Source organism: Melanaphis sacchari, unplaced genomic scaffold (assembly GCF_002803265.2).
Source record: "Melanaphis sacchari strain LSU unplaced genomic scaffold, SCAv2.0 Contig44_pilon_pilon, whole genome shotgun sequence".
NCBI lineage: Eukaryota > Metazoa > Arthropoda > Insecta > Hemiptera > Aphididae > Melanaphis > Melanaphis sacchari.
The window spans coordinates 852,160-865,881 of record NW_020271295.1 but is presented as its reverse complement, the minus strand read 5'-3'; the positions used below and the strand labels follow the sequence as shown (position 1 = coordinate 865,881).

The 13,722-nt window shown below is 27.2% G+C and overlaps 1 protein-coding gene across 1 annotated transcript in view; it reads right to left on the bottom strand.

The window, feature by feature from the left end:
- Nucleotides 1–13,722, bottom strand: part of LOC112597952 (neuroglobin-1-like) — a 90,663-nt gene that overhangs the window by 1,175 nt on the left and 75,766 nt on the right. Inside the window, exon 4 of the mRNA XM_025344215.1 lies at nucleotides 5,908–6,028. Within this exon, the coding sequence (XP_025200000.1) occupies nucleotides 5,908–6,028 (121 nt within the window). The remainder of the gene's footprint in view (nucleotides 1–5,907; nucleotides 6,029–13,722) is intronic.

Genomic DNA, 13,722 nt, shown 5'->3' with positions numbered 1-13,722 from the left:
AACAAATATTTTACGGGTGATTATATACATGTATAACAATGTTAAGCGTTGAAAGTGGTTAAGAGCATAACATTTAAACATGTAATCATATGATAGTATCAAATGCGTTTTCATGATTTTCCATAGCCTAAAGCACTGAAAAAACGGGAAATGTACTACGGTTCACATATAGGCATACACATTTTAAAAGTAATACATTAATATACATATAGTGTATAATATGATTGTAGGTATTCTAAATACGTTAAAATTTCTACCAGCCATTACGTTCAATTAGACACAAGTGCACGCACGAAGGATAATTGTTGCGAAATGTTCTAAGCAAAATGTTCGTGTATCGATGTTTAAAAAAAAACTCACATTTTTCCGCATCGATTGAACTGTGTAATGTATGATTCAACGACAATTTAATTATTATCATTGGGGTTTTTTTTTTTTTTTTTTAACCAAACGTTCGCAAAAAAGTGAAGTAGAATTGAAATTGCTTTCGTTTCCGTACCTAAAGTTCTTCTTTATATTCCCCAAAACGACGATGCGGTCGCGGTAATCAAAATATTTTGTACTCGGCCGTTGTGTGCCGGAACGATGACGGTGTCCTGTGTAGAACGCGAAGACTGGGTGTGGTCTAGGTTAAGTGCACGTGAATTATCGTCCCCTGTGGGTGTTTTTATCGTTTGGGATCGGTACGAAAAAAGAGCAAAGTTTTCCTAGTGACCAGGAGGAGGTCTATATTTATATGCTTATGGTGCGTACGTAATTATTAAACCCATTACATTTGGTAAGCCCATTATCGTGCGCGATCAGTTAACTCTCAGAATGGGAACTGCTTAATGTTCCGCGAGAAGCTCGAAAGATGATTTTATTTGTGTTGATGAGATAATAAAAAAAAAAATATACATTAATGGGTATTATATTCATCAGTCGTAGCACGTCCTATAGTTAAAGAAATCACAAGAACCGTGATTTATTATCGAGTTTTTGCTAAATTGTTCTGTAAAAAGATTTAAGAAATTCCTTAAGACAAAAAAGTAAATACATTATTTAAAATACTATTAATAGTTGCCAAACGCAAAAATATGTTTTGTACAGGTGTCTACTTGTCGATTTTATAAACGACAAAACAGTTTGAATTAAAAGTAAATTATTTTTATTAATTATTACGTCATTCTTCTTTCGACAGTCAAGAACTTTGATTTTACGATTAAAAAAGTTTTTACATTATAATATTAATATTGATTATGTTTAATACCAAACAAACTGTTGCTCAACTGCTCTTGACAAAAATACATTCTTTATTTATTCAAAAAAATATCCTGACCTAATTTTAAATTGTCAAGTCTTAAGTGATTGAACCATTCAAAAATTGGTTTTTTTATAAAAATTATGAAAATAAATTAGTTTTTTGCAGGTGATATCAAAACAAATGTATATATAAAAATTTTCCATTCGACACAGTGTACTCATTCAATGTAGGTTTACTCCCAAAAATTGTTATTTATTTTACATTTTGAAACATATTATTTCTCATTTATTGTCAATGCAAATTATTTATTTGAAGAGGATAATTTCGCTACATGACAAACGTTTTCGATTACGTTTTTACGTAATTAAAAAGGGTGGCAATTAATTATTTGTTTGTAGTATAATTTAAATTTAAATAAAACAAAAACAAAAACCATTAAGTATTTTTATTTTGTCTATTTTTGTAAATAATACAAATAAAAAAATATTTTTTTAGTAAATGATATAATTAAATAGATTATATTATAATTATTTAATTATGTAGTGTTTTGTTATATCGATAACATTTTATCAATTTTAAGATTTAAGAAGTAGATACATGATAAAAAAAAAAAATAATCGGGAAATAGGCTTACCTTGTTATTGAGTTGGTCACTGTAATGAGTGTTGACTTTGAGTTAAATGATGAATCATAGGATGTGAAATAGAATTGTGAGTAGATAGGCCAGTATTTATTTTAAAAAATATTCCAAAGAATATTTTTTTTACTTATTTATATTACTATTAGAAATGATTGATTTATTGTTCTATACTAGTAGTTTAGCGGATTGAATTAATTTTTTCTATAAAATTGCATATAGTTAATTATTTAAATTATATGCTACAATATAATATCACATTATCATATTATTACCTATATGATTATATTTATATTATTTTGTTTAGTCAATCTAGTTTAGGAGCGTCGTATAAATAATTTAAAATTAATACAAATATTTTCAAGACTTTATTAGGAAATGTTGATTTTAGTAATAGTGGTATGATTCAAGTTTTTACAACTATTATAAATTTTTTTATATAATTGAAGTAACAATTATCATAAAAAAATTCTGGAAATGAACACATCACTTTGGCATAATTTAATTTAAATCATTCATATAACAAAGTTAAACCATTGAGTCTCTGTATTCATTACATTTTTGAATCCAATTTACTTGTAAAAATATGTATTATTGAAAATTGTTTAAGGTTAAAAAATCAAATTTAAATTCCTAAATATATTTAAAATTCGTCTGCAAAAATATTTAAATAATTTATTTGTGAAAATTCTTATAACATCTTAGATTATAAAAATGTCATAAAATAATGAAATAAATGTTCTCTTTGCAAAAGAAAAACATCATAATTGGTACTATTAGTGTAGGTACTACCTACACATGCTAGACAGTGAAATTTATTAGCTATACTATTAACTAAAATCCAGTACGTGTTTAACGCCTGTTGACGATACACGTGGGTTTATCTTTCTGCAGTCATTTATCGCAAACACGCATTTATAAAGCTTCAGATATTGCATTGTAGTCAACAACTCATGAGAACAATAGGTATGGGCTTCTAAATTATTTAAGTTAGAAAGTAATGGGGAGAAGGGAGGAAAATGAGTTCTTTTAAATCCCCCAAAGGAGTTATCCAAAAATAAAATACGGGCCTCCGAATCACTCAATTGCCGAAAACACGAGGTAAAACAACCACCATATTATTTAACGCAAAAAACAACGTATCTGTGAAATTAAAAACAACCTGAAACAACCGAGCAATATAAATTCGAAATCATTAAACCCAATAAATGAAACGAATGTAGAGTACAATAAAACCATTACTCAACGTAACAAGCGCGAAAATGCCAACAAATCAACTAATGATAACACAGTCCTATGCCACAGCTCAACTCAAGTTAAATTTAACTCCCTCCTCAAAAAAAGAAAAACAAGCTATAGTAATTAATATTGAAGACACCACAGACAAAATTGATCAGAAGGATTATAACTAAAATTATTTCACCAAAAAATATTATTTTTATATCGCACTAATGGATAGATTTGTATTTCCTCATTCAATGAATTAATAATAATCGTGAAATTTTGTATATTAAAGATACATCAATTAAAATATGCGAATATAATATCATTACCAAAAAAAGAGAATTATACTTTTCTTATTGAAAATAAATAAATTTACAATTTGTATTAAAAATAAATACAATAACTTATTATGATGAAAATTTGTATTAACTTGACTTTGAGGTATTGAACAGAAAGCTATCCAGTGATAAGACCCTTTCAGCGAGTTTTGGTAGGCGAACAGACAGTGATTTATTCTAAAAGATCACTACATTTTTTTTTTCTTACGTTTCTTGAGACGGCGAGGAGAGTTGCCAGGAATTCCTGGAATTGAGACAGTGTGCTGGTTTGCTATTAGAGGGTTTGGGTGATGGAGTAATCTGTAATGTAATTTTTTATATCGGGTTTTAACTAAATTAGCAACTGGTTCAATACTTAAGTGTTGTTAAGGGTGAAGTTAGACATGCCATGGAGCGTACGTGATTATACGAAGTGAAATCGATTGAAAGGCTTTGATTGTTTTTATTCGCGTTGGTTTGAAACAACCTTATATTTATTAGAAATATAAAGTAAATTATTTAAAGGTAAATTTAAATCTAAGAGCCAAAATACATGAAGTAGGATTCAAGTGTATTCTCAGATTTTGTAGACCAATGTACATAATACCAAAAGACTTTGGAAAACTACCTTCGTTCAGTAGTAATCATTTACGATAACATGAATTATCGAATATTTATGACAAACGACAATTAACATGTTTTGTGTGTTATCAAAAAAACCATACCTCCTCGAGGTGACCTCTAAATTTTCATTTCCTTCTTTATTAAATTATCAAGTATCACAGAATAATAGCTAGTAATGGTATTACTGTCAACATTGAGGTAGTGCATATTACGAAATACCAAAAGAGAAAGAGAAAGAAAGAGAAAGAGTATAAATATAAGTATAATATAACACCTTGAAATATGTATACAAACCTTATTTGCACAGAAAGTAAGCTACAGTAGGTACGTACATTTCTATAACATTAACAGACTGCCTGAGGAACGAGGTCGTTAAATTAATACAAAGTAAATGTTCTTAAGTCGTTATTTACTGTGCAGCAGGGAACATGTATGTTTTCTATATAAAAGCTGCGATTTGCATTCGAACCTTTCGACCGAGTGAGCGTGACTTTGACACAAACCATATTAATATTTATTTCTATTCAATAATAAAATAATAAACGTACAATTCATTATCACCTACGCAACACCATAGCTGTTCCAGACAAGTAACGAGAGTTGAGTTTACGTCTATGTCCTGTCTAATGGCTTATCTCGACCAAACAATGGAAATTTCCTGATAGGTTATGGTTAGTAAATGATATCACAATTACCATGGCTAATCAGAATACGATACGATGCGATAGCTGTCGTAGTTGTGAATCTGGTTTAACACGGAATGAGAAATAGAATAAATAGTCTATAATAAAATCAATAATTGATAATTTGAGAGAGAGAGAATGAGTGAGACAATGACTTATTGCAATATAAGTAAAATAATGATTAGGATATTATACCTTTACTTTTCAAAATTATAAACTTAAGTAAAAAAATGTATACAATTGTAAATAATGTAATTTTTATTTTGTTCACTGCCTGAATTATTTTTAAGTAAAGATTAGGTTAAAAATCTTAAATTTTTTAGCTTTTATAGTTAATAAAAAACAAAAAAATTCCTATACATTTTAATATTGTATTATATTGTCTATAAATATTGAAACTATCACAAATATAATACAACATAATATATTGTATTATATATCTGTGGGTACTACTGAATCGGATGAAATTCAAATCTATTGAATAATAGATTAGTTTTTTGTGTGAACAAACAGTGGAATATATAGATAGAAATATTACCAATTTATGGTACTTAAATAATAAATTATTTTAAATAATGTAATACATGAATAAAATTAATGATTAGTTATTGGAGAAATTATAATGTAATAGACTTCATAGTTTTGAGTTGAATGTAATCTTAGTATAGGTAAGAGAGAGAAAAAATATTACATTTACGATTTTTGTAGAAAATATGAATGATTTAAGAATGAAAAACCAATGATTGAGTGAGCTTAAAAATGTTCAATGTTTTCATTGGCGGACACGTATTTATCATACGTAGATTTACTGTCAATGAGTTTTACGAAATTAACTTTTTCTTATAAAACAATTAAATATTTAAACAATTATAAAAATAGTATTTAGTAAAAAAACATTAAGATAAATTAAAATAATTAAAAATATGCTTAATGATTATTAGATTTTAAAGGTTTTGTTTAAAAAAAAAATCCGTTCAAAATAAACTTATTACAATATCTTATTATTTTAAAGTATACTGCGTATTCCATTAACACTTTATATAGACTTTATACAAACATGTATACCTACTTTATATCTCGTATTAGATCGGTTGGAATAAACAGTTTAAATTAATTTAATTTCGTTGAAATGTCTAAAATAATAATTATTAAGACAGTACTTAAACCGATTATACTCACGTCTACGTATTTTTGTTTGGCGCCATAATGATAGTGTTTCTTGCCCAAGTCTCTTAATAGAGTTTCCAATTTATCGGGTTCATATAAACGTGCGACAGCTTTTTGTACGAATGCCATAACTCTAAAACAACATAATGTTGGTTATTAATTATTGACAATTGTTGACGATATTAGAATAGTGTATTATTATTAACGTTGGAGAGGTTAGCTCTTATGATTTTATCAATTTAGAGGTAATCTAGATTTTGATAAATTCATTTTATGTTATTCACAACATTGTGTTAGGTAGTATTCTAGTGTGAAATTTAATTATCACTGACAAAAGGTAAATATATAAAATATTATTTTTGCTACCTACTTTTTTTTTTTTACATTAATGATAAGAGAAATATTTTTAGTTTTTTTACTAATTACAATACCTATCTTTATTCTGAACATTAAATAATGTTGTCATGATTGTCAATAACTTTCTTAAAGCACTCGTAAATATAATCAATTGAGATAGCTACACAGGTGTACCATATAACTAAAGTCAACAGTAGATTATAAAATTAAATAGAATCAATAATTGAAATAAAAATATAAAATATCATTAATATTTTGTATGATTATAATTTTTTTTTAAATTTATATAGAAAATTATTATGATTTGTGGTTCATCAATGCAAGGGTTTTCATAAAAAAAATGTTTAAAAGTACATTAATATAAGATCATAAATACTAAAACTTAATTTAGGTTGTGAAATACATGCATAGTGAAATATTCAATATAAATGAAAGAGTGTAATATATTTTTATTATGTCCCAACAGACAACGGTACCTACTCTGGTCGATTTCTAGACTAAAATAGCCGTAAAATAATATCAAATATCAAAAATTTGTCGTATTAAATTATTGTAACCACGGAAATAGAATAAGTCGAAACGGTAGATAGATATGGACATGATAGGAATATATTGAATATTATATGTTCAATACGACTATAATACTTAAGTGAATATAATAGTATAGTATAGAAACTAAAATACTGCACTTAGCTATAAATTTAGTATGAATATTGCGCACTTCTGTGATGAGACCGAATAACGATAACAATAACAATAAAGCTTTCATTAGTAAATAAGTCAACCACCCCTAACTGGTTTAGAAAAACATAAAATGCACTTCATCACGCATTATTTTATGAAAAACATATTGTATACTTCATTGTAGTATAACTTGGATATATTTAGTTATAATACAAATAAATAAACACACATTTAAGGAATAGTTTATTTATATATTGACAGAAATTGTCGACATTTCAATTAATACATCGTTGTATAATATGAAGCCTTTACTCTCAAAGTTACTTTTATCTAAGTATTCCATTTTTCCTTCAATTAACCCGTCACATGCAAACTATAATAATATTTTATAATGAGTTTCACTGCGAATGATGGGTCGTTTCAACATCGTAACTAGTAAATGTAAGACGTGTACCTACGCGCGTGAATTATTGTTTTTTTTTTGCGTGATAATTATAACCATATTGACTTTTTCTGTCGGATAATTGATAATTGTTCTTTACACGTTATAACACATAATAGTATGCATAAGTTATTAAACTTTACGTGCACGGCGATGACAGGTTAACGAATTATCGACCAACAAAATATATAATTATTATTTTTAAATATAGCCTACGATTGTTCATAAATATCAAGAACACGGAGGAAAAAATGCAGTACGAATATAATCCGAATTCGTAATCTATTTTCGGGATATAGTCTGTAGATACTGTTTAAATAAGTGGTCATTTTTAATTGAGCTTTCACTTTCGACATACTGGATAACGTTTGTTTTCGATAACCAGAATTGAGAATACCATTACTTATGTACAATATTATTTATTAAAAACCCAATGACTAAATAATGAAGTCATTTACACATCGAAATATTTACGATATATGAGTTAATATGAATACAAAAATGTACAGGACAATGTACCCTTTATGTAGTGTTATGAAGAAAGAAAGATAGAAATGGTACACCATTGGAAACCCGCATCATTCTTACAAGGGTCTCATTAGCAGCATACAGAATTTGTGGTATACTCGTATATCGGAAAATAAACTTATTACGTGAAGAAAAAGAGAGAACTTTGAAATTAATGGGACAAAGGAAATACGGAGAATCTATTTTACTCGAAAGTAACATTTTAAGAAAAACTAATTTAAATTCGCTCGGACAGTTGGACACTTTTATCAGCTAATAAGGACAATCTCAAAAAAATAAAATAAGAATTGGAGAATAATCATGTGGTATAGCTGGGGATCAACAGTTTATTACCTATAGTATTATATCACATTGTGGAAACACGCGTGCAGTAAACGTATCAAAAAGTTTTATCCAAACACGTCTTTCAAAGATTAAGACGTCGCACAGCTCAACACAAACGTAACAGATTTCGAGTTTACGTCGTATTATATTCTATTATTATTATCTATTGTTCGCGGTGACGAAAAAAAGGTTGTAAAAATCATCGTATAACGTGCGACGTGACGTTACATTAGAATATTCTATGGTCGTGGCGAGGACAATGACAAAGGATGTCCAGTAGTAAACACACAATATAATATACCTTATCATAATAATGTACAATAAATTTTTAATATTTATACAATACATAATATGCGAAATATGGATAACGATGTTTTATCAAACGCCGCGAAGTGATTTACCGTGATGCGTGTTTACACGCGTCAACAGCGGATGTAGGGTTTCCATAAAAAATACATTTATGCACACAGATTTTCATTAATAATTTATTAATATTTGAATCTGACACACACGAGGATTTTCTGTGCTCTAAGGTTTTAAGCAAACACTGATTTTATCCGACGGGCTTATAAATGATATTTCGTTTCGATGCATACCCTTCCTATATTAGGCCGATACAGATAACATAGGTAACTATATAGTATATACAATGTTACGGTTACAATGTTATACCTTCTTTTCTTAAATAATATTTAATCATCTTTTTAATTATAGCAGTTTGAGTTTAATCAAAATTAATAGACAAAGATGGTGTGAAAAATACGAAAACCATATCAACAAGGGGACGCGATAGGTGAAGTGGCAATTTTAACACAAACAACAACTGAAACAATACGTACTTGGAAATAATAGATGTGCAAAAATAAAAATGTTAAATTTAAATTCAACTATAAATACTTATAACTGCATACGAAATCGACTCTGAGTGAAACGTAGTGAAGCCTTTATTTCTAAGGATACGAATATATTATAATTAATTTGCATTATATACCACTATATTAATAATTTATTTGTTTATTAGTTGTCATATCTGCAGTAAACTTATATTATCGAAGAAATTATTGCATTTACCATACATAATAATAGTATTAGATTTTTATTTTGTTTTATTTAATTAAAAAAAATCAACAGTAAAATTCATTATAGTTACAATTACAGTTACTTAATTTCTAGCTAAAATTAATTATTAAAGTATTTACAAAACGTTATATTACAATTATTGTTAGATTGTATTTTGTTAATTAACTTGGTTGATTTCAAGAAGTTCAGAACTTTCTCGTTCTGTTTAGGGTTGGGTCCAAGTGTAGTTCTCTGTCATGTTGATATATAGACTGTTCGTATCGTTAAGATTCTGCTAATAAGTGCTTTACTGTGAGCGTTAAGCCACATTCTTAAAATATAGAGGGTTCTTCTATTACCATTAGAGATTCGTGAGTGAGTCTTTTAATTACGAATTAGAGTTAGTGTCAAGTTTGAATATTGAACTATTTATTTGGTTTAGTTTGGTGCTTTAATTAATTCAGAATATTTGCCATTTTTGTCGTATGTGCATTTTTATAAAGTTTTTAAATTCTTCATAGGCAATTATATTTAATATAGATATATTTAAGTCAGATATAATGATCTTTTTAGAATGTTTATCCACAGTTTAATTTTTCTTTATAATACATTGCCCAGGTAGGTTAATAGATAATTTTGACATATTGAGGAGAAGGCGAATTGAGACGTCGATGGATAAGCAAAATATAGCGTTTGGTAGGATGGTGAAGACGATACTCGGACTTAAGGAAGCAACAGAGCGCATCAGATAAACAGTAGGTGGATGGATAAGGTAAAATCTGTTTCTTTCTTTTTTTGTGGGGTGAAGGCCAATTTTTCAGGATGGTTAGAGGCCCTCATCTATGTATAACTAATATTGATAATATTGTAATGTAATTAATTGTTGGCTAATAAACGTTACGAGACCGAGTGACAGTATTGTGCAAAACAGTTCCCACCCGTTTTCGATTTTTCAAACGAAAAAAAAAGGTATCCAGATGAGTGCTGGTAAAATTCATTTTAGTTTTTTCTATTTTATTTTATATGAAGATTGCAAAGTGATAGATTTATTTTGTTGTTTATGCTATTTACAGCATTTTTAATTAAAATGAGTCATCAAGAATAATAGATTTGGTGTACTTTTTAAAGATAATTATTTACTTAGCTTTTAAAATGGCAAGTGCATCAGCTGAGTAAATTGAACAACTTTTATGTAGTTTGTACGCTATATTGTTGTTTTCGAATATTTTATTGCAATGCCTACTACTTCTTATAGCTTGAAAGCGTCTGTGTACAGTGTACACCTTTTAGTGGTTCTTGAAATTGTTTAATACACTGTATACAAGACTTAAATATTTCCGCCGTTGTTTTATTGTTTTTTTTTAGAGTATTTAGATCAGTGATAATTTCATATACATATTAATTGTTATAAAATATATTACATTATTATTAATTGAAAATTTAATCAAGATAGCGAAAAATATTGGTTTTATACGTAATAAATAAATATAGTGGGTGTATTCAAGAGTCAGATGATAAGATAGGCAGGTCACACACGGTGAACAGAAAACAATCGAATAATATAAGCAATCATGAATTGGAAATAAGATAAATTAGGTATGATGAAGGGGAGGGGCTAGATAACGGCGAGAGGATAACGTCAAAAGAGACCTAAGAACTTAAGTAGTGCAGAATGAATAAGAGGTAGCATTAGATAGAGAAACACGGAATGACGTCGTAGAAGCAAAATACACTAAAATAGCTTAGATACTTAAATAAGGACAACAAATAATATTTTTATATTTATGTCTTACGTTATTATTATTAATTTATACTAGTCAATATACTCAATACCTTGTACTTAGATAAAACGGTGTAAATGGTTAAGTCTATTGTACAAATAGTTTAAAATAATTAATAATACTTTTAAAATATAACTGTGTATACCTATAAATTATATTCGTAAACTCGAGAAATATCGAGTCTTTTCGATTAATATTTTTAAATTATGGTGTAATTAAAATGGTAAGGGAAAATTGTTTTTTTTTTTTTTTTGTTTAAGTATTAATTTTGTTAAAATGTCTATGACTGAAATCACGCCTATATATTTTCGATGATTAAAGAGTGCTTTAATGTTAACTAATGAAGAAACTTTCATTCAATATGCAAGCCTTAGTTATTAAAATTTAAAATTGTATACAATTAACTTCAAAATAATTTGAAAATTTTCGTGATTTTAATGAATTGTGTTAACATTTAAACTTCAAATGTCAATAAAAACAAATTATATCTTGATATTTTTATATTTTTAATTTTTATAAATGCGTCTGAATTTATGTTTATCGATAGAATATTGTGCTAAACACATTTTCAAAAATATATTATAATAAACTAAGTTATTTTGAATTGCTATTTGTGTTGTATAAATTGATATAGGTAATATATTGTATTATAGTAAGTAATAATATAATAATATCGCAGGATATTGTATCAATAATCAGATGACGGTCGTCGGTCGTTATTACTTTTCCAAAACGATTGCACATCAATATCATAGAAATAACAAATAAATACATGCTGTGAGTATAATTTTTTTAATATTGTACAAAATTCATTTATTACTGAAATGATGATCATTTAATCAGTTACTTAAAATATATCTATAAAATAAATGTCTAATATTAATCAAATTATAATACTAATAGATGTACTGTATACTATTATGACTTAAATGATTATTATTAAAAAAAATAATATAAACATAACCACTTTGTTATGTTGTGTATTTTTAGTATTTAATATACATGGGTTGTACGATTAAAAAAAAACCGATATACTAGTGGTTTTAAAATATTGGTAGTTTAACGACGCGTATACAATAACGATGCAATGCATATACTCTGATAAAGTTTTTCTGTGGGTGTTTGTTGGTAATCGGTGACACTATAAACACAATTTATTTCTTAATGGAAGTGGTATCAAATATTGATGAATTATTGTTATGGCCCAATAACATAATAAAATATAATTTGCATGCAAAATGCGAAATTTCAATATTATTTTAATAATGTTATGAATTTATGACGTTTTATAAAAATAAATAAATGAGTAATAGATATAGGTACATTATTATAATAATGTGGGTTTTGCATGAATCAACTACGCAAAAAGCCACACAATACATTTCCATTTTTATTATTTTTACTCTAGATTATAAAAACAACAAATGTTTCTCTACCACAGCTTAGTTATGTCAACAAAAAAAAAAAAAAATCATATTAAGAAATCTGACAATTACAGGTAACCACTCTAGACAGTGGGTGTCGAGTGTACTTTGTCATTTAGTAAGTCGCTAATGTAATACATAATATGTTAAATTTGAATCCGATGATTAATTCAGATTATTTTGAAAAATAAATATATCAGAAATTTTTACTTTTGACTTTCTTTGAGATTCAATTTATTACCAAAAAACTGTTTCGGTGTTGAAAATCGATTTTTTTCTACTGTAAAACAGCTGTGTATACAGGCAAAAAAAATCTTACACACACATAGCTTTAAAACTAATATATTCACATCATTACTTAGAATCTATATATAATATATATGATATAAGTTAATATATATAAATCGGGGTGAATAGATAGAAACTATTGACCTTATAATCACCACGTTAAACCTATATGGCTTAACATAAAACTCTTATTTTAAATAATAAAATATTTTAAGTATGTAATCTGAACTCCATTCAGAGTAATATTTAAATATTGACTATACTTCTCCAAAAGTAAACGTAGTCGCTGATAAATACATCACAATAAAACAATAATTGGCCAGTCAGACGGTTTTCCTTATTTTGAGTAGTGAAGCGGTATCGTATTGCATACAAAAGTAGAATAAAAATTACGTCCACTAAATTTTAATGAAATTCTTTAAACAAACATGATTTATCACATTCTATTTAAGTTGATTGTTTAGACCTGCTCAATTACAAGCTGGTTTGTTTCATTCGTATTCTTTGTCGTATTTTTTGTTTTAGTGTAATCCGAGAATAAATACTACAACCTTCGATTTATTGTGCTAAAATAACGGATATTGTGTTTATGATGTTTAAACAAATATATCCATAAACAAATCCATAGTATGCATCCGTAGTGTAATTTAAACTTACATCGTTTATATGACACCATTTTAAACTTAAATAAAATTATTTTTTCCAGTCCCTAGAAAATGTTTGTAATAGTTGGTACAAAAAAATTCTCACACTCAGTATCTATTGGCATCAGTACGCTATTGTTATTTGGTTCAACGTCAACAAAAAAAAACATTTTTACACTCGATTATTTATAAACATAATTTGGGCAATAGGTTTAATTGTATTTTAAGGATTAGGCATATAGAACTTTTAGAGAAAATAAGTCTAATCATATTATATTATTAGTTACATATTATGA